At 39.5% G+C, this 23,240-nt stretch overlaps 1 protein-coding gene across 1 annotated transcript in view; it reads right to left on the reverse strand.

Annotated features, from left to right (window-relative positions):
* Window positions 1-2,423: 2,423 nt before the first annotated feature.
* Window positions 2,424-23,240, reverse strand: part of pdzd8 (PDZ domain containing 8) — a 39,284-nt gene continuing 18,467 nt past the window's right edge. The window contains exons 4-5 of the mRNA XM_077729456.1: window positions 8,254-8,416; window positions 2,424-8,147 (exon numbers count right to left, since the gene is read on the reverse strand). Coding sequence (XP_077585582.1) covers window positions 5,830-8,147; window positions 8,254-8,416 — 2,481 coding nt within the window. The 3' untranslated portion in view covers window positions 2,424-5,829. The remainder of the gene's footprint in view (window positions 8,148-8,253; window positions 8,417-23,240) is intronic.

Genomic DNA, 23,240 nt, shown 5'->3' on the forward strand with positions numbered 1-23,240 from the left:
TGATGGGACGCAGGCTGCCTCGCCCTGAAAACATGAAGCGTAGCAGGTGTCAGGGCCCCTGTTGTACTGCACGCCGCCATTAGTGGCGGGATGGGCACTGAGAAGGCGCCGCCGGCACGGGCGCTCGAGCAGGGGACATATTTAGTCGAAGAGCGTTTTTGTCGAACGGTTGCTTCCTTGCGAATAAATAATTTGTTGATAGTGATTAACCAGATAATCTCTCTGTCTCAAAATTATAATCACCCTAACCTTAAACACTATCCTATAACCCTAATTCTAACCACTAACCTTAAACACTATCCCCTAACCCTAACCACTAACCTTAACCACTATCCCCTAACCCTAATTCTAACCACTAACCTTAACCACTATCCCCTAACCCTAATTCCAACCACTAACCTTAACCACTTACCACTAACCTTAACCACTATCCCCTAACCCTAATTCTAACCACTAACCTTAACCACTATCCCCTAACCCTAATTCTAACCATTAACCTTAACCACTATCCCCTAACCCTAATTCTAACCACTAACGTCAACCACTATCCCCTAACCCTAATTCTAACCACTAACGTCAACCACTATCCCCTAACCCTAATTCTAACCACTAACGTCAACCACTATCCCCTAGCTCGCGACTAATTGTCCGTCGACGAAATGTCCGGTCAACGAACTGTCTGGCGACGAAGAGTTCGGCGACGAATTGTCCATCGACAAAGTGTTCGCCAATGAAATGTCCATCGACGAAATTTCCGGTCACGGCCCAAGTCTGCTACGCATGATATAAACCCACCGCAGCCCACTTCATCCATTTTCGATTCTCTTCCGTTTGAGTCGGTTTTGATAACGGACTGCAGTCAGGCCAAGTTTGCGGTGAGGACGATAGGCATTCATATGTGCTTCCCTGGAACTAATTCTGGCAGTTTGTGCAGAAGTACTTTGGTTATGATAACTGATTGTTGCCACAACTATCTCGGTGGCTGGTCTCAGATAATCTTGTCAATAAACATGCAAGCTATGTAGGTCCGAGAATGGAGTGATTACACGTTCTTCGGTTCTGTGCACTACCAGATTGTCCAAAAGCCCTTTTGAAATGTCTTATGGTAGAGAAATAAGCATTAACTCCCATGCAACACTCTAGTGGGCCTTCTTGTAGTCAGCATGCCAAAAGGAGGATCTTCTCTGATGTTATCATTTACATTTCTTGTTATACATTATCGCCGGCGGCCACGGTAGCTTTGTCCACTCTTGTTCGTTTTGTGTTTTTGCGGCTTTTATGTTTTAATGATTTGATGATTCCATTTACTTTGATTTGCTTTGTACTTTGTGCTTTTGCTTTGCTGTTCATTCTGTCTAATCACCCTCTTGCTACTGCCACAATGTAATTTCCCGAATACGGGATGAATAAAGTTATCCAAATCCAAATATCATATTGTAAGAATGGGCACACATTGAAACTGTTCCCTCCAAAATGTGGCATCCGACTGTGATAACGTGGCACCATGTGACTGCTCCGTGTTACAATGTTCACCTCATGTTTAACTTCATAACAATATTAATGAATTGTTTCTTTGCTTTGATGAAATTGAAGAAATGCAATTTTAAAAAATCTGATTTTTGATATCATTTTTTGATGATTCAAAAAACAACTAAATGAACTTACGTAACGTGCGTTAGTAAAAGGTAGTTGTGGAGTTTGAAGATGCAAAGCACTTCTAAAATCGACTTTTGCACTCTTCTAATTTTTCCAGAACTAATGCAATTGGAGTGTTTCTCTTTCCCAACTGGGTACTCGGCTGCAAATTCCATATGCCTTGCCTGGAGATGTTTTAACCACATTACTGTTTTTGTTATTTAAAAACGTCTTGTTACAAAATGAACATTTAGGCAATCCATTGTCAATGAATGCAAATGATTCGGTCTAAGAAACGTTGAAATCTTCTTTTCCTCCGGTACCCGTATCGCAGGCTTATGTGGCAAATTTTTTCGTTGACAAAAATGTTGAATTTTAATATTTAATCTACACAACCTCATAGCATTGGAAAACATTGAGTGTTTGCGTCAAGTTTGTCCTAGAGAAACCATATCAAAACAAAGAAATATACTTTGAGTCCTCCATATTTAAACATTTTTGAAAAAGGTCCAGGGAGCCAAAAACGCAGCGCTAAAGAGACCCATCGACTCCATCACCTATGGTTGCTGACCCCCCGCTCCATCAGATCAAATAAATACCTATATGTGTAATCAGTTCAGGTAAACAAGCGTACTTTCAGATACATTTATGTTTTTCCTAATTGATTTGCGTACACATTGTAAATGTTGGCATTGTCCCTCCGTCTTTCAGGCAATGCTCAGTGAAAAAATAGGGTGTTGTGTAATTAGTTTGAGAGTGTTATAAGAGCGACCAAACAGAAACCAGCGTATTACTTTAGGCTTGTTTATTTGGGGTAAGTACAATAAAGCTTGAAAACTTGAGCCTTCCAAAAACGTTGGACAACGTCCCTACCATAGGAAGACCATCCTCCACGTTACATGCTGCTGTGATGAGCACACGAGCAAGCGAGAAACAGTACTGTGGTCGATCACATTGTAACAACAGCAGCAGAGGCAAAAGCATAGTTTGGCGGGTTTAAAAGAGTTTTACAGTGTGAATATCATTGAATGGAGTGGTACAAAGGGTACACATTGAAATATGAAAGAGAAATAAAATACATTCATTCTTCATCGTCTGCTTCAAGTTCCATCTAAGAATATTGCACAAAATCTGAATATACAGTGACAAATTGTTCTGCTAATATACACAACCACCTACCAAAGTGAGATGACTTATAAAGTGTTCGATTTATTCTGCGGCATAGGTAGCATTTGAAGCAGTGTTTATTCTTCTGAAATCAGTCCCATATAGGTTTTTAGGGGAAAGCACCAAAAAGGGGGAAAAAAAACAAGTACCATTTAGTTATATGCTACGTTTTTTTTAAGTATATCTGAATTACGAGGGCTGGTGACAATTTAGTTACACCGTAGTTTAAAATAGAGACAATTTAGATGTAGATTTTCAACAAAATATGAGCCATAAAACTAACTCAAAAGAAAATTAACATTTTGAAATTTTATGTAACTATGCTCAAAAAATTGTTCAAAAAAGATGATCCTAAAACTTTAAAAGTCACCATTTAACATTAAGTTTTAATACCCAAATATTCCTGGGAGCTACCATTTTTTCACCACCAATAGGATCATTTGCTCAGTGTCATTAAATGTGCTCCATTCCACTTCATTCATTTTGATCACCAACTGATGAGAATTTCTAAGATGCAGAGTTTTAGCAAAATTAGAAAATAAATAAATCGACTATGCATAACTTTTCACGCATTAATCTTCAAAATCACACATTGTCATTGAGGTCACAAATTATTTTGAGACAATGGTTCACATCCAAAACACTAATCGATTATCACAATCATAGTTCAGTCTGATATGTATTGGTGATATGTAACGGTTGTCATCTGTTGATTGTCTGTGCACCACTGATCACACGGTGTTGTGAAAATACTGGGGTATTTATTTGCTTTGTAGGCTTTTAACGATTGGATTGTTCTTATTTAGAAAAATATCAATGCACATAATTACTATTGAAGACGGTAAAGGTTGGAATTTCAACTGAACGTGGAGCAAAGAAAACAACCTACCAAATTAAATTACCGTATTTATTCGAGTAGAACGTACACATGTATAACGCGCATCCATAATTTGTGATTAAAAATAGGTATACATTGTTTTAGATTTTTCTCAGCTCACACCAAGGATCGCACGTGTACTGGTAACTGGCAAATACTGAACATGTCACCATGATAAAACATGCGATACGGAAACGTGGTAAAATAAACTACCAGTTTGAAGACAATTCTCCAAAGAAATTTACCATTTTAAATCATTAAAGTCTTATTCATCATCATCATGCTTAACAAACAATTGGTTTCATTCTTAAGTTGTTTTTGTTGTTGTTGTGGTCAATAGAATGGACTCTCACGCCCTATCTGGCGGACAAACAGGTTGTACATCTCCCATTAGAACGGCTGCCTGGGCTTGTTCACTGGCGGAGGGCAGTGTTTTACTGAGATTCGTGTATTACGCGCCATAGACCTTTGCTTCAGTTTTTGGTACAATAATACTCGAATAAACACGGTACTTGCATTTTGCAGCATTTGGATATTTGTGTCGGCTTTAATATGAACATGCTGTCGTCTCAAACGCTCTGCAGAATTTCTTACGTCGACTAGTCAAACTGGCCTTTCTGTCATCTTCATTTTGGCGAAAATTCTTTTTATTTTATTTTATTTAAATGATCATTACAATTATTACCTAAGAAATACCAAACATTTAAAGTGGCGCTAGTTTGGCAAAACCCCACAGAAAAAAATTAATTGCAAAGAAATTATAAATAAAAGTGGCTCTAATACTTTTCAGGAGAATTCAAAACACATGGCGAAAACATTTAGGGAGCTCGTGGCATGTAAAAGCTAAACAATGCTCAAAGATTTCCAACGATGAATTAGGTAGATGGGGGCGGGGTCCTGAGACATACATTTGGACATTCCAATCACCTATGAAAGCCGATGGCATGAATAACAACACACAGAAAATTGTTTACTAGTACACTGAGCAACAATTTACACAAAAAAATTCTGTTGTTCGAGGTCTAAAAGCTCATTGGGACTTGTTTTGGGGTGCAAAATGCAAAACTAATCTTATGTTCTCTCTATAACATCGTTTCTTTTTCTCTAACCTAACTAGCATGTTGCTTCCAGATGGAGTTAACTCGTGATAGCCTTTGAAAAAACATGAATGATAAATAGAAATTGCAGTCATGCCTGTTTCATATTTGAAGGTTTGTGAAAAAGTTTATAAAATAAGCACACTATATAAAAACAGTATTTTGCATATTTTATTATTAGGAAAACAGTAATATTATAGTTCACTACCTTGCCGTGATAGAGAAAGACTGAGACCAGTTTTGGATTCTGAATCTAAAATATGATTACAAAAAGCTGTCAGACCCAAAACAACAGAAATTGTGTTTTCCAGTGTTATTCGCCTTTCACACTCGTCGTGTAAATGCTGAGTAGATGTAAAGAAAAACACATTTGCTCCAAAAAGGATGAAATATAATTTGAATACCCGTGCAAAACAATGAAGAATCCAGGTATTCACAAAGTGTTAATTAAATAAACATCTAAAGAATTTAGTCAAAACATTAAACAAAGAAAGGGATAATAACACATTTAAATCAGCAAAAACAAATTATATAATTATGGCTAAGGTCAAGCAAATAAAATTAAAACAACAACCATTACAATCCTTTTGCAGCTGTTTAAATCAAAAACAACAAAAAGGAGTCATTTCTACAAAGTTCTGCATTTAAAAGTGCTTCAAAAAAAGAACAAAACGGGTAGGAGGCCTTGACTGCAGTATTCAGGGTAAATGAATTTTGACCTTATCAGTAAACCACTCTTCAACAATGTTTCATAGCTCAAACAAGTTTGCATCAAATTAAAGGCAAACTTTACAAAGACATTTGAAATCATCAGAAAATATCTTGATTCAACAATGTACCAGCAACACTAGTGTTCCATTTCCCTTTGAAACCTAATGCATCGACACAGTGCAAAATAAATCCATTAACAGTTATTTATAGGAGAAACAAAGATACATTTATGTGAAAACAAGCGGACGGCATCGTCCTTTCAAAAAGTTAACTAACCCCCGCCAACCTTCACCTGCAAAAAAAAACAAGAGTTTAAAAGGCTCCTTAATTTTCTCTTTTTATTTAGTGGAGGGCCTCCACACAGATCTGTTCCTCTGTAATGTCATCCAACAATTGCAGTTCCACCGGGCTGCAAATGTCACTGTCATAAACCTCTGATCCCATTAGGGCCTCTTCCTCTAAGCCATCTCCTTTTCCCTTAAAACACTGTTGCTCTGAAGGAGAGACGCTCTCCACTGACTCCAAGTCCTCAATTCCTGCACGGTAGTGAATCATTAGCAGAGTGAGTGCCTGGAGTCTTTCTCCGGACTTGGACAGCGCTGAACTAATGAGGACTTTACGCCTGGGATCACCGGTCTCCCTCTCCTCTATCAAAAGAGCATTGTTGTGCTCTAACTCTTGATCAATTTCCTGCTGCAGTTTGTCCAACATAAGCTCCAGTTTTTGGGAACGCTCATCTGTGGGCAAACCTCGGTAGAGGTCACGGCCTATCTCTTTCACAGCAATGAACACGCTATCGTCCAAGCCGCCCTCCTTGCGAACAAGTTTGCTGCTTCCCCCACTGCTAGTAGCTTGTTTACATGGGCTGGCACCACTTGTGTAGGTCTCTGTGTCGCTGCTCTCATTGTCGGAGGTATTTGGAGTGTGTTTAGGGGAAGGATCCACAGCTCCTGGGACAGCGTCCACAACCTGCTCAACCAGACGCGTCTTAGGGCCCTGGCGTAGGTTCAGCAGACGGGAGCTAGTGTTAATGATATGCCGGGTTAAGCCAGTGGTGGCCCGATTGATGGTGGATTTAGCCTCAGGGTCAGCTCCTCGGCGTTCAGTTGCCGCCACACAGAGAGGGTTTTCTGCAAGGCATTTTTCCTGGCATTTCTTGTGGCAAACATAGGCGCAGATCATACACTGTGAAGCCGCCTTGGTCCAAACTTTTTTTTTGCAATATTCACACCAAGTAGGGTTTTGGAATTGGGTGTCCTGGAAGTTGTGACGAACCTCGACAAGCGGCATGGAACCATAAGCCAAGTCATCCCGAGGAGCTGCGGAGATGTTTTCCCTCTCCCGCTCCCTTATATCCTCCTCAAGGAGACTTTCCTCCCGTTCTCTCTCTGTTAATCCAGGGTAGTCTAACTCATCCCCTGTTAGGTAACACAAATTCAAAGTAACATCGCCATAACACAACTTCTCATTAAAGCCTTTGTGGGTGCTGAGGCTGCGTAGTGCAGTACGACTGATATTAGCTCTAGGTTCAGGAGGCCCAAGTTTAAATGTACTCTGATACTCTGCTGAAGATGTTGCCAAACATTCGAGGGCTACATGCTCCAACGGTAGGCTCACATGACCCAGACACAACAAACTGCCCAGCTTAAAGGGGTCCTTACACCAAAGAGCCACATTAAGGTACTTATGGTTGCTCTCCACTTCAAATATAACAGAGGCCTTAGGCCAACATGTTGTCTGGTTCCGAAACATAGATTCTGGAGATTCCCAGAAGGAGTGATCTTCGAGACTATCTCGTGTGCTACAAGAACTCTCTGAAACTTTGTCTTTTCCCTGGTCGGGCTTGTTACCAGAGAAGGATGAGATTGAAATATCATCACTAGAGTCGAATGGCCTGCTAGGCTTTCCTTCAGTGGTTTTAAAACTTACCTTCTCAGTGTCATCACTGGGTCCAGTCAGAGGAGCTTTTTCAGGTGATTTTTCAGAAGTACTGATGGTAGTGGACATAGTACAAGTGGGAGTTATGTTTGTGGCAGAATCAACACCATCAGAAGAAACAGTTTCTGGGCTTGCAGATGACAACCGTATTTGGGGCCTTGGTGGCACTGGGGGACAAGATGGTGGAGAGGGCATAGTATGACGTTGCAAACTATCTCCTGAATCATTGCTTGCCTTTTGGCGTGAGGACTTCGGCGATTCTTTAGTTTGGGGCTTTAATGGTGACTGAAGCCCCACTAGGTTTAGCTTACGGCTGAGGATGGGGGATATAGTCCCAAGAGGTTTAGAAGCCAAGTTGGCCACAGTTTTTTTAGGGCTTTGGTTTACTGTAAGTAAGGAATCATCCCTGGTATCAACGGAGCCAAAGGAACCAACATTCTGTGTGGGTTTGGAGTCAACAATTAACTCTTCAAACTCAGAGTCTATGTCTTTACTGTCAGCTATGTCAGGGAGAGTGGTGATTGGGGCCGGGTCTTCTTCGTATCCACCTGGTTGGGATATGAATCCTGGCTCTTCCAACTGCCCAAATCCTTCCTGAAGAGTTCCCAAGCTTCCAAGGAATGGTGTCTGGTGGCGGATCGGCCTCTCATACAGTATCACTACCCTGTCTCCAGACTGCTTCAGAAGTTTGGGCACTTGAACTGATGATGTCACTTTGACACCTGTCAAAAAGGCAGAAATGGAAAGAACATTTAGGAGTGACTTTTGCCAAGTTACTGCATTCGATTGAATCTGTCACAGTCCAATTTTATTAAAGCTATTACAAACCTCCGATTGCGATAAGGCGATCTCCTCGCTGAAGGTCTGCTAAGGCTGCGGGGGAGTTAGGTGTCACCGTCTCAATGCTTACATGGACTGCATCCCCTTCACTGCCAGGCACATGCCTGAATGTCATTCCCACACTGCCACACTGGCCCTTGAAAACCTCAGTCTGTAAATATTAAATAAAAAACGTTTTATAAAAAGAAAGACTGAATAACAAGTTGCAGCCAACAGGATATATAGAACAGAAAGATGAACAGATGTAATCCTCGTCAAATTTTCTTTTGGCGTCTATGAATAAAATTCAAGAAAAAAAACGTATCTTGCATAAAACGTGAAAAAAAACTAACTTACTTGAGTCTGCCATTGCTCGGTTATGGTGCTGCCATCTGACAATAGTTAAACGCGACTAGCATTGATACATGTCTTCGAAGTGTTTACCAATGTTTACCAGTGTTGTTAAGGCTGATTGAAGGTCTTAAGGTCAATCATTAAAAAATCAGCCTTGATACCGGCGTAATTTTTATCTCATGCTATTACTGCACCCAGAGACTTGGTGAAAACTAGACCGCTACAGACCTTCTTGTACTGCTCGCGTGACTTCCTTATTGAATTTGTCTACGTACAGGCAACACCCTTTCAGAATGTGTAATCCAGCAGACGATCATTTCGATTCATACAGTACAAGTGCAAAGATTTTTGGTTGGGTTACGACCGGCCATCGCACACCTCTTTCTTATCTTCTGTTCTTCCGATGCATAAGAGCCAATATTTTGAAATAAAAAAAAACTGTGACAAGAACCGGTAAACAAAAGAGAGTTGTTTTTGTTGTAGGAGGCCCCAAGTGGATGTCAAGCAGGCTGCAATGTTACCGGGACAATTTCAAAATAAAATAACGCTTATAGGAAATGCATTTCCGTTTTGGGGGATTTAGTAACTTGGATCTTGTTTTCATATGTTGTGGAGGTCATTTGCATATCAGAGGGGTTTGTAACCTGAAAATGTAAAAGGTATGACTGTATATGAAAGTTGAAAAAAAGTTACTGTTTACATAATTGTGACAAATCTATAAATGTAAACCATTATGTTATTGTTGTTGAAAATGTTGATCTGTGAAAATGAATGGAATGAATCTATATATATATATATATATATATATATATATATATATATATATATATATATATATATATATATATATATATATATATATATATATATATATATATATATATATATATATATATATATATATATATATATATATATATATATATATATATATATATATATATATATATATATATATATATATATATATATATATATATATATATATATATATATATATATATATATATATATATATATTTATTTGCATACATATATACAAAAAAGGAGTTGAACATACGAACAGAAAATGAGAACACTGACGAGAAGCTGCACACTCATATATTGACACCCTTATTCCAGTTCCTTACTATTTTTCACTCACGTGACCACACAATCAATCAACACACGATTTCAACAGTATGTACAGCAATTACCCTTTGTTCCCTTACATACTACATAGTACACATCTCTTTTATATTTGTTTACAGAGTGAGTGAATCATATTAATTTTAAAGCTCATAACAAAAAAATGGCGATGGGCTTGAAAAGATCAGGTCATTGATTGTTTTTGTTATCATGTGCATGGATCAGGATCAGGATGCATCATTCACCAAGCCTTTCTGAAACCTTTCTACTTCCCATTTGTGTAGATCATCATCTTATTCATGCCAACCCTAACTCAATCCCAGACTTGTACCAGAACCATAACAAATTACTGCAGGGAAAATTACAGTCATTTGTCTCAGTCTACCCCTGTCGTATTGGCTCTCCTTTTCTGGCTTTTTATACCAGAGCACCTGTACCATTTTTTTTAGTTTTCTCCTCCTATTTCACTAATTTGGGCTCTATTGTCAGCTGTATTTGACGACTGCAACCCACCGACAAACAAAGACCACAGTCACATAGCATTTGTTGCTTATATGACTTTATTTAATCCTTTGGTCATGATGGAAGTCACCGCTGCATCTGAACAGTTCTATGATGTGGGATATGTGTCTTGTAAGCTGCAGCTGTCATGACGGCAGGCGGGGGTGGGGTTTAATTGCTACTCTTTCATCTCACAATGAATTGCCACTTTCAGTTTGCATTGTAGCAGACAATGTCAATGGTTGCATCCAACTTGAGACTACCGCTAGAAAAATAGTAGCTTTTGTGTGTGTGTGTGTGGGGGGGAGAGGGGGGGGGGCATCGGTGGATAGAAAGTGTTTGTTTTATTTGGTGTGTCATGATTAGAAATTTAAGTCAAAATCTTTCTATTCAACTACCATATTTTCCCATCAACGCTGAAACAATTGCATTATATATCGCTACAGTTTGCAGTACTTATTTTTAGCAATAATATATATTTTTTCCATTTTCAAATGAATTAATTTTTTCGTTATTTGGAGCAACACAGAAAAGAAAAAAAACATCGCAACCAAGTTTTAGAACTCACAGGTGAAAATAACAACTCTATGCAACAAAGGTTGGGATAAAAACGGGTATCCTTCGCACACAACCCTGAATGTTGGTTAGACAAGTGGCTATGTTGTAGTCCTTCCAATAGGACTTCATGCTGAAGGTTTCGTCGGGCTCTTCAATGGAGGAGATGAGACCCTCCATTGTCGCCTTGGTGTAGAGGGCTTTGAAGGCCCTGATAACCCCCTGATCCATGGGCTGGATGAGGGAAGTGGTGTTCGGGGGAAGGGGGAACTCCACCTGCACCCCTTCATGGTGCAAATTAGCTGCATGACCTCCTGCACAGTCCATGAGTAGAACCACTTTGAAGGGCAGTCCCTTTTCGGCCAGGTAAAGTTTTACCTGCGGTACGAAGGAGTTGAAGAACCAGTCATGTGTGAGGGCCTTGGTGATCCATGCTTTTTTGTTGGACATCCAGTAGACTGGCAGCAAGGCCCTGTTCTTGTTCTTCAACGCGCGAGGATTCAGTGACCTGTAGATTAGGCCGGGCCTCAGCATGAATCCTGCTGCATTGCCACACAAGAGCACCCGAGTCACCCGATCCTTGTGGGCTTTGAAACCTGTCTTCTGGAGTTCGTCCTTGAAAAGAAAGGTTCGGGACGGCATCCTCTTCCAGTAGAGTCCAGTTTCATCCATGTTAAAGACTTGCTCCGGGACATTCTTCCATCATTCCCGGAAACACATCCTCAACATAACGCCTAGCTGCTGCTCCGTCTGCAGAGGCTGCATCTCCATGCAACGACACATTCCTTAGTCCGACTTGCCGCTTAGACCTCTCAAGCCAGCCCTTTCTGGCAGTGAAAGCCGTACGTGGTCGTGGGTTAGTCTGGCTTGAGGCACCGGGCAGAGGATCACCTTCGTCGTCTTCTTCCTCGTCTAGAACGTTGACGTCGTCGTCACCACCCTCAGGCACCATGGCATCAACAAAGATTTAGCCTTACTACGGATTATGTTTCCGTCCAGGCTGATTTGCTTCGCCCTACAATCACGGATCCAAATAACCAGTGCATTTTCCATTCGCACCATGACCTTATTCTGGGTGTTCACAACCATTTTGGCATCTTGTGAAAGATGTTGCAGCAGTTTTGCGGATGTTCTTCTCCTCCTTTTTTATGTACCGCACCGGGGATTCATTGAGGCCACATTGTCGAGCTACGCTAGCATAGCTATTTCCTGCTCTCAACCTGTCCAATAAACTCACTTTTTTGGTAATTGTCAACATCTTTCGCTTTTTCTTCGGCTCACTAGAAGCACCAAGGGATGGAGAGCGTTTGGGAGGCATCACGAAGGGCTTCACAAAACTTTTACGCTTCACTTGGCGAGAAGCGTACTGTACAGCACGAGATAAGCGTGGACTGAGAATGGGTATCGGGAGAAGCTTGGGCTTCCGTGGTGAATGGGCCAATGGGGAGTCGAGGTATTCAGTGAGCATTCAGCTGGCCAATCAGCTTGCGTTTGCGCCCGTGATGCCCCGTGATGCTTTACGCATTCGTGCATTCTTTGTGTTTTAAAATTTTGTAAAATGATGCAATTACTAATTCTAATTGAATATTTTGTTTCCACACCTTTTAAAATGATGTAATTTATAATTTTAATTTAATATCTTTAATTTTTTTTTCACAGAAAAAAAATTCACGAAGCTCTGCGTCCGCGATAGCTGAAGCGCGAAGTAGCGAGGGAACACTGTAATTATAATTTATTGGTTGCGGATTTGAAAATATATTGTGAAAACAATTTAAGATTCTAGCATCTATTGTAAAAAATCAGGGATATATTTGAATACATGGAAAAATATATATAAAATATGTTATTACAAAAAAACGGAAGCATTTTATGATATAAATTTTTTTACTTCTGCTTTAGGTGATCTAGCTATGAAACACTTCTATACCAACATGAATAGAACCAAATCCAAGACGTTTTACGATAGCTTATCTCCTGACGAAGGAACTGAAGACGAACCTCAGCCTTGTTCCTGTGCTACGATTGAGCCTTGTGGCTTTACCGCAAGCAAGGGCTGATTATAAAGTTTAAGATGCGGTCTGGACTGTGCAGGAGCACTTGAATTGAATTAAATGCCCTTGTCGTCTTTATACAAGTATAATAGACTTGGACTAAAACTCCCATTAACCTGTTTTTTTTATTTACATATCAAGTATATAAGTGGTCTCAAACCGGTTCCACATAGGGCCGCAGTGGGTCCTGGTTTTTGTTCCAACTGATCCAGTGGCGACATTTTAACCAATCAGGTGTCTTTAAAATAAGTAGCACCTGACTCTAATTAACTAATTGCACTTGCAAAAGGTATCCTTGTTGAGTTGGAATGAAAACCTGCACCCACTGCGGCCCTTTGAGGACCGGTTTGAGCCCACTGAAGTATGTATATCAAGTGGAGAGGAACCATTTTTACTGTGAGCACCATATTTACAATTTTTTATATATGGATTAAATTTCAATATTATAGTCTTTTCATATGCTTATAGATGAAATATTTGATAAATACAATTCTTTATAAGTGTACTAGTGTACTTACATTTTGGTATATGCGCGAACGCATGTAGTATAGTATGTAGTAATAAAAGGGGTGATCGTCGTGTTTTTTTCGATTATCACGGCTATGTTTGGTCTACATTATTCGCTATATTCGGATTACTGTACATATATACATAAAAAGTAGCTTGGGTTGTGAGGAAAAAGAACCTCGTAACCTTGAGGAAAAACTCAGGAAAATGTGTGTTGTTGTTGGTTTTTTTTTTTTTGTATGAACAACCGCATGAGTCTTTAGGAGTTAAGTGCGTGTGCACCTGTACAACAACATGTTCTCATACTGCTTGACTGAACATCATCTCTCTTTAGCAGGTTTGGGAGGGTGCGTGTGAGATATAGTGGTTGAGGTTGAGCTCATCTTTTTCCTTGTCACTGCACTGCTTTGTAATTTAATCTAATACCACATGTCAGATCGATTTGTGTATGGTTATAGGGTACAAGTCGCTGCGAGGCAAGTACACAGCAATTCCCTGCCATATCCAATTAGCAACCCTTGTGCTGATGTGGGAGCTGAGGGGTGGGATGCATGGCCAATAATTGCTCAGGTGTTTACGTCAGCAACTACTATACTGGTTACCTGCGATGTCACACAACATGGACTGTGTATGATCAGACCACATAAACACATGCAGGTGTCAACCTAAAGCAAATTTTGATTAACCATGACTTCAATATCAGATTAACGGAGGAGGACCTTGATAAACTGGCATTGTAGTTCAGCATGATGGTCAAACCCAAAATTGTTATTCGTATTTTGTGAATACATTTTCCTATTTTAATAAAAATATAACATTATAACAGGTTTCATTATGTTGATATCCACATTGGCTAATCCACACTAGGGCTGAATAATATTGGAAAAAATGACATTGTGAGTGTGTGTTTGTGATATATCATACTATATCATATTAAAAATTGTAAATGAATCTAAACTGGCGTTCTTTTGTACATAATTAAGCAGGTAAGAATCTTGTTAATGTTAATGGGGTTTGCCATGCGGTTAAAAGTGGGACACGGGAAGGGAATACACCTCCTCTGGAGATGCACGAGTGTTGTGGCAATCTGTATGCTAGGAATATATAATGATAACTTCTTGTGAGGTGAAGAAGTCTGAAATGTAGCGGCTGGTCTCTCTGCCCAGGTTGCCATGCTGCATGTTGCAGCGACCGTTTTTCTCCAAAAATCGCTGCCGCTTTCACTTGCCCAGCGGTAAATGCGTGTCGTTGTTCAACGCCCAAAGCTCGCATCTTCCAAGGCGTGGAACTGCCAGTTCTTGTGTGGACTACCGCTTTTGAGTCCGAAAAATATAAAAATGAACCAATATTATGAGAGATTTGCGCCGTCGATACGGTCGTGAAGCTGGCATGAAGACAAGACGGCAACACACTGCAGGGGGCCACTCGGAAAGAAGATAGATGACGTGGTCGCAGCTATCGAATTTGGGAATCGTCAGTGTCAAGATAACAACAACAGCAATATTTGTACAAGAAAAAATGCCTCGCGAATCTGAGAAAGAGGACCTGGACTAAAGCTCCAATAAACTGTTTTTTAAAATTATATAAATTAAGCTGAGGGGAACTATTTTCACTGAGTACAGTACTTAAAGTATTCACATTTTTTATTTATAAATTATACTTAGATATAAATACATTATAGTCTTTTCAAATGCCTGTAACTGTGATATGTAATAAATACACTTCTTGATTTTTGTACTTGTCTTCTTGTATTTTTGTACAGGAGTAAAAACATGTAGTATGATGTGTAGTAATAATAGGGGTGATCCTACTTCAGGCTTTTCGATCATCGGTCGAAGGCACACAAAAAGAATCATAGAGAGCAACAATAGCAACTGTGGACTTCTAGGCAACAGTTGAAAGGAAATAAAAATCTTTGTTGTTCTTTTTTGGTTTATTTTACAAAAAAATACTGCGTTGTGGCTCAGTGAAGTCCAATTGATCAAATTCAGTAAAGTACCCCTGTGGTGAAAATTTGAATAATGTTCATTTTCATATCTAACAACTATCTCCACATTTAGGACTCAAATGCGATTGAAATTAATTAATAAACAATGATCAGACACAATGATGAAACCAACAGCACTTCCTTCAATAAATTGCAATGAAGATCCATTTACAAAAAATTGCCATATGGATAAACCTGAACTTTCAGTTTCCTTTTTAGCATTGCAAATCGATTTCAAAAGCATCATGAACAAAGATGTTGTTATGGAAACACATGCAAACAAAAGGGGAGGTTTGCCTAATTTGCAATTTTATGAAAAGCAAAGAGGGTTTGTGCCCCCACATCTTTTTTTGGTCATCAGAGTACCTGTGTTGATAAATAATTATGTCAAGGTACAACTACGAACACTTAAAAGAAATAAGACCACGGCCAATGACCATTTATAATTTGGTCAGAAAAGTAAAAAAGAAATATCCGCCAATGGGCATGTCATGTGCTTTTTGCCACTCTTAAAAACAATGAAGCTCACACCCAAAGCTTCAATCATCATAGACATAATGCAATGATTAAATGGGTTTCATTGAGGAACTTTGACTATTCGAAGACCATTACCATACATTTGCTATATCAGACATTCCACTTTTTACAATTTGCCATATTATCTTTGCAGGCATGAAGGGCAAAGCTCGACGGATCTTTTATAAATCTGCAATTCTAAATGCGTTGGTGACAAAGGCCAGCATGGTTCAGTTCAGTATACATATCTATACATATTACTGAGAATGTGTGTTAGTGTTTGTCAGTTAACATCGGAAAAAAGGGAGACAACACCATACATCCGATTTGAATGCGGTTTTGAAAAAAACAATTGCAAGCGTACGGGTCTAGGATGTTACCGTGCTCGATTTCTAAATTTGGGCCCCAGTTCAAAAAAATAATAATAATAATCGGTATTTTCACTTCCAATAAAGAATGTTGGCGGGTTTTATGGCCCGGGAGCGATTGAGCAAACATAGCTTCATACTCTGCAATATAGAGTGCAGTGGTACCTCGACATACGAGTGCCCTGACATTCGGATAAAATTTTGAGCAAATGTTTATCTTGAGATACGAAACAAATTTTGATATACGAGCAGAAAGCCGACGCGAGAGGCTGCTCATAAAAACATCATGGGCACTGTCTCTCTCCGCGCAACTCCTTCCTGTAATGTCTCCACGAGCACTGGGCGGAGCGTTGAATTTTTTTCAGCGTTTTTTTCTCCCCCCGTTAGCCCGTAATGATCACCAATGCGAGACTACTTTTCGTTGGCAAGGGGTCGTGCAGTATCCCATTGTCTCTCTGTCCCCCTCTCTCCCCTCTGCGAAATCCATCAAATGTTAGTTCTATTAAACACATTTTATTACTGTTAAACCACTAGTTATTTGTTACTTTGTTAATAGATGGCGAATTAGAACAAGTACAAATGTTTTACCAATACAATATTCTGTTTTGGGATTTCTTTCAGAGGGTTGGAACGAATTAATTTGTGTTTAGTTCATTTCTATGGGAAACGTTCGTTTGAGTTACGAGAAAACCGACATACGATCTCAGTCCCAGAACGCATTAAGCTCTTACCTCGAGGTACCACTGTATATTACGAGAAGACCACACTGGTCTTCCCACAACATACAGTATCTTGAAGACTTTATTCAACATCCATTAACTGCAGATATGTCGTTCAAAACCGTAATAAAATGAAGTTGGAATATTTTTTTCATGATATTTGTTCAACGTCCAAATGAGACCTCTGAGTCTCTTTAAGAACGTTCTATTGCTTGGTCAATGTCATCATCATAAGGTGATGACTAATGCCGCAAAAAATACAGTTAGTGATTAATTATTAGAAAAAAAAAATATATATACATATATATACACATATGTAAACAAACACTAATAATCCTTCAGTGCAGGTATCAAAAGAGCTTAACAGTCACAAGCCAGTAACATGTAATTTCCTCTCTAATGACAACACATGCTATAGGATCAGCAGAAGGCTTTCTCGATGAAACCTGTAATATGGTTGTGCCTCTGCCTGTCATGCACAAAGCGGCATCTCAATTTACAGCCACCTCCCCCACCCCCTTGAGGAGAATTGATCAAGGGAAAAAGTGATTAGTAGAAAAAAAAACATGTTGGGAAAATCTCTTGGCTTTAATTAAATTTTCACCATGCTGCTGTGAAACATTGTCACACAGAATTAGAATAGGGCATATCATGCACACAGAAAAGCGGAAACAGATGATGAATGTGTCATCTGCCAATCGACGCGAAATGGAAAATTACCTGAGGTGATGGGATCCGTTGGGCACGCTGCTGAACTGACACATAATGCTATTCTATTCATAGACTTTTACACACACACACAAAGCATCATGTACTATAGACAATGTTATTAAAATGCATTTTTATATCCAGTAATTTTCTTCAGAACTTAAGAATCACAAAGGGTGAACAAAAGGAATTTTGGAAAAGGAAGGTGGCATTGAGTGACAATTCATGTACACAGCCGGAACCAAATCAACAAGGAGACAGACAGCTATTCACGCCCACACTCAGACTTAGGGAAAATTATGAATTTTCAATAAGCCTACACTGCATGTTTTGGGGATGGGTAAGGAAACCAGAGTACCTGGAGAAAACCCATGCAAGTGTGTGTGTAGTAAATGCAAATATTTTGTTGTTGTATCATTTACTAGCGATAACAGATGTAAGCTTTTTAAAAAAAAATGCACAAAAATGTAAATTAATCGGTACTCCCAATTGTTCTGCACAAGATTTTGTAGCAAATAACAAAAGTTGTTCAGCAAGCTCTTCAGTGAGATGGCTTCTCTTGCGTTCATTATTTGTGGAAGCTTTGTTGAAGATTTGGTCACTTAGGTCCAGGGAAACCAATGATTATCTTTTTTGCATAAAAATAAATAGTCATACCTCTACTTACAAATGCCTCTCAGTACAAAAGTTTCATGTTACAAAATGTTTTATATGCAAATGAGTGACTCAAGATATGAAAAAGATCCAAGTTAGGAAATCCCCCGAAAAATAAATGCATATACTTATCCGATGTAGATGATTAGTTTATTTTGAATTCCCTTTATTAAGTGATTAAAAACTGTACAAATGCAACATGGCTATAACAGACCCGTGCCGCCATCTACCGGACAAATATGGGCATTACATCTATATCATCCGAGAGAGATATTTCAAGGGCGCAAGGCTCATTTTCATATGGTTTATTTATTTTAAGATATTATTAAATAATTTCCTAGTCATTTTCTCTCATTTTGTGTTTCCGCACATCTTTCATACAAAATAAGGACACGATGACCAATTTTAAAGGGTTTAGTTGGTAGTTGTGTGAGGAGCGTGGAACGATTTAGAGAATTTACATATAAAGTATACCTCTACTTACGGAATATGAAAAAAGTATTGAAACGAATTAAATTTGTAAGTGGAGGTACAACTGTATATCTATATCGCAAAAGCTCAACTAAAAATATATTTATGGGAATGTGTTGCAATACTTTTCTACCAATTATTAATTACAAACAAAATTTGGTGGTGTGTGCATGAGGGTAGAGGAGGCTCTTAGTTTGGAGGGAGGGCTGGCAATAAAAAATTGGAATAAGATTATTGCGATTTATTTCCATAAATATATTTTCAGCAGTGCTTTTGAGATATACATATATTTATTTTTATGCTGACAAATGATAAATTATTGGTGGTGGAACCCAAATTATTTTCAATAATTTTCCTTAGCCAATCTCCATAGCACACAAGAAATTTGCAAATGCATGCGTGTATTAAAACATGCAAGACACGCACCTGCCACGCTTGCATGCACATTATGAAGATTTGTCCATGCGTTCAAGGTCAACTGCTGTGAGTGTGTGCAGTGCACGCATGTGCTGGCATGCGTAATTCGCGTGATCGCAAAACAGTTAATTGTTGCTAGGGACAATAAGGGCTAGTTGATTGGCTCATGCATTTCCCCAACCACCACATTGACTGCCTGCACTGTACCACTAATCGCAAATCCAAAAAAATGCAATTTTCTTCTTGATTTGGGATGGGAACTTTGGGAGTACAATGATTCTTCACCATTTCACGACTTCAGTACATCACGTTTTTTAAATTTAAAGAAAGTTCGCAAACATTTCCAAATCTGTGTGAAATTTGCTAGCGGAAGACGGGATAAAAAATGGCAGAAGTCAGGGCTCATCATCTTCTTCGGCACTGAATTGGGTGGCATTCAGTGCTGAAGAAGAATCATAGTTATATATCTACTTGCGAGTGCCTCTAAGTACGAAAATTTAAGGTTATAAAAACATTTGAGATGCAAATGAGTGCCTAAAAAAATTCCACCGTAGAATAAAATCAATACACCGAATAATAAAAAGAAAGCAGAGAAGAACGCCTTCTTTTGTTTTATTTGCGAGTGAATTTCCAATCCCCCACATTATATACCAAGAAGAAGCGACAATATCCTCTTTCAAAGACACCAAACGAGTGGTAACCACTAGGAATTAAAAAAAAAGAACCAGCATTATGAGGGATTCACACTGTAAATGAGGCCGTAAAGCTGGTATGACGAGGACGTTAACACACTGCTCGAGAGCAGCTCTAAAATATGGCAAAACTAGTGGCAAGTGGCTTCTGGGGAGCTGCACACTTGACATTTCTCAGTTCACAGGTAGTTATTGTGCGTCTCTTTTTCCACACGCTTCTTGTGACCCTGTGAACAATTTTGAATGAAATGCTTGATTGTTCGATGATCACCCTAAAGATCACGTCTAACTGATGAAAGTGGTCCTCACCTCTCTTCCTCCATTACACTGAGCACTGGCCGTGGTACTGAGGGTACTCGGACGTTTGGTCGCCCGGACGTTTGGTCGCCCGTACGTTTGGTCGCCCGGACATTTGGTCGCCCGTACGTTTGGTCGCCCGGACGTTTGATGCCCGTTAGTCCCGGTCTTTTGGTCGCCAGTCAAATGGTGACAGAGTACTGTTGAAAACAGCTCTCAAGAAGAGTTTAATATCTAAATATCTACTCTTGATTGATGAGAGAGAGAGGATAATATCTGGGTACTGTTGAAACCAGCTCTTAAAATTATATTCGAAAGAGTTTAATATCTAAATATCTACTACTACTACTACTACTACTTTAGATGGTCATTTTTATCAAACAAATAAAACTCTTAGTATACTTTTAGCCCGGAACATTGACCTTAAAACAAAAGGCAATAAATAAAATGTACTTATTAAAAAGAAGAAAAAGCAAATTTACAGATGTTTTTATTGAAGCAGTAAAATATTATATATAACTCTCTCATGAATCAACAGTAGATATTTAGATATTAAACTCTTGTGAATATAATTTTGAGAGCTGGTTTCAACAGTACTTAGATATTAAACAGTAATTAGATATGGCCCTCTCTCTCATGAATCAAGAGTATCTATTTAGATATTAAACTCTAGTTGAGAGCTGTTTTCAACAGTACTTACTCTATGTCAACATTTGACTAGCAACCAAAAGACCGGGAACCAACGGGGACCAAACGTCCGGGCGACCAAACGTCCGGGCGACCAAACGTCCGGGCGACCAAACGTCCGGGTGACCAAACGTCCGGGCGACCAAACGTCCGGGCGCCCAAACGTCCGGCCTGGGTACGGAATTCTCTTCTGTACACCAAACCACCAGTCAAACTCCATCAAATTTGCTGATGACACCACTGTGGTTGGACTCATCTCAGGAGGGGATGAGTCAGCCTTCAGAGATGAGGTCAACAAACTGTCTTCGTGGTGCTGGGTGAACAATCTCACACTGAACACCACGAAAACTAAAGAAATAATCCTGGACTTTCGCAAGCACAGCACAGATCTAGGCCCCCTCCTCATAAATGGAGTGTGTGTAAACTGTGTCCAGTCCTTTAAATTCCTGGGGGTCTACGTCAAGGATAAGATCTCCTGGTCTACAAACACCACAGCAATAGTTAAGAAGGCCCAGAAACGACTCAATTTCCTCAGGGTACTCCGAAGGAACAACTCAGATACTAAACATCTGGTAACCTTCTATAGAGCCACTGTTGAGAGCATCCTGGCATACTGCATCACAGTGTGGTACGCTGGAAGCACAGCAGCACACAAAAAAGGACATGCAGAGAGTGATCAACACTGCCCAGAAGATTGTCGGCTGCTCTCTGCCCTCACTGGAAGACATTTCCAGCACGTGTACGGACAAATAGGCTTAAGGACAGTTTTTCCCCACATCCATTAGGCCTCTAAACTAGCGGTAACACGACACACAATCCCTTCTATGTAATAACTTCGGATGAGGTAATATGAAAAGACGGTGGGCGGTGATCTACCTCCTACTGGCTGACTGAAGGTAAGTGAGAAACAGGGAGAAGTAAGTGATCCGCTCAGGAGGTGATGCGATGTATCCGTCACAGCGGAATGCCAAATTACGAGTCTGAAATTATCACTTATTTGGGTCCTTTGCCGGGAAACGCACCTTATGGAGAAGCACTACCAATTCCGTCATACGCAGCTGGGTATGATGACAATTAGGCTTTTGTCAAGTCAATGATGATGACAAAGCCTATGTCCAATTATTATTATTAGGAGATGGTGACAGTAACATAACGTGTTTTTATTCTCTTTATTCACATTGCAGACTCCCGTGTACCCCATACACACGATTTGTCCCGTTTCACCACAAGAGAGAAGTGATTTTCGCCTCATCACGGTACAGTAATACCTTGAGATACGATCTTAAAGCATTCCGGGAGCTGAGCTCATATGTCAATTTACTCATATGTCAAATCAATTTTGCCAATATAAAATAACTATACAAATTCATCCATTCCCAGCCTCTGAAAAAAACATCTAAAACAGGATGTTACAATTGAAAAATGTTTTTAATTGTTCAAATTCACCACCTACGCTCATAAAGTATCAAATACACATCAAGTGGTTATGAGGGGCAATAAAATGTGACATTATTACGGTAGCGGCTCACGGTGGTGTGTGCGGAGACAGCAACACATTCTGTACGCTACACTTTTGTGACATTGCGTAACATAACATTAATTTTAAATTTAACCTAAATTAACTTAGCTTACTATACACACATTTAAAAATGGATGCAACATTGTGCTATAACCGAGCCAAAGGTGTTAATGTATTCTGCCATGGCTTTCGATTCGGAACTTGCAACTGCCCCATGCCTCACAACTGAGTTTATCCCAGTTAGTTTTTTCAAGTTATCGATTCGCTTTGAAAGTTTCTGCTGGCGTCGAATTCCCCCCTTTCTAGGTTGTTTCCTTTACTTTCAACTTCTCATAGATTTTGCCGTTCTTTTTGCAGGCGATCGTCTCGGTCACGCTATCTCCCACTAACTGTTTCTCCTTTAGCCATATTAAAAGAAGACACTCCATCTCATCATGAATATCACCTCCCAGCATAGAAACGACCACCTAGCGGCCACATTGGGAACCATCTTGTATGCTTGTACCTCAAATTTGTCTCGCATCTCCGGGCAAAACCTTGGCTGGAATTTTTCTCGTACGTGAAATTAATCGTAATGCAAGGTATTACTGTACTGCCATATGAAATTAATTGAATGTGCGTGACGTTGCCCTCCTTGTGTCTTGGCTATTAAACATACATGCCAAGGCCATGGTGCAAATTACAGTTGTAACAATATATCCAAATCCTAAATAACTTGACCTTTTCCATTTTGGAGTAGAACATCCCTTTTTGTCTGCGTGTGCGACACCCAGGCGCTCTACAAGCATCTTTCATCAACAGTCAAAACCTCAATAAAGATACAAAGAAACCTGAGTGGAAAATCAAACAAATGCCCGACGGCCAA

This window comes from Stigmatopora nigra, chromosome 12, assembly GCF_051989575.1.
Source record: "Stigmatopora nigra isolate UIUO_SnigA chromosome 12, RoL_Snig_1.1, whole genome shotgun sequence".
Lineage (NCBI taxonomy): Eukaryota > Metazoa > Chordata > Actinopteri > Syngnathiformes > Syngnathidae > Stigmatopora > Stigmatopora nigra.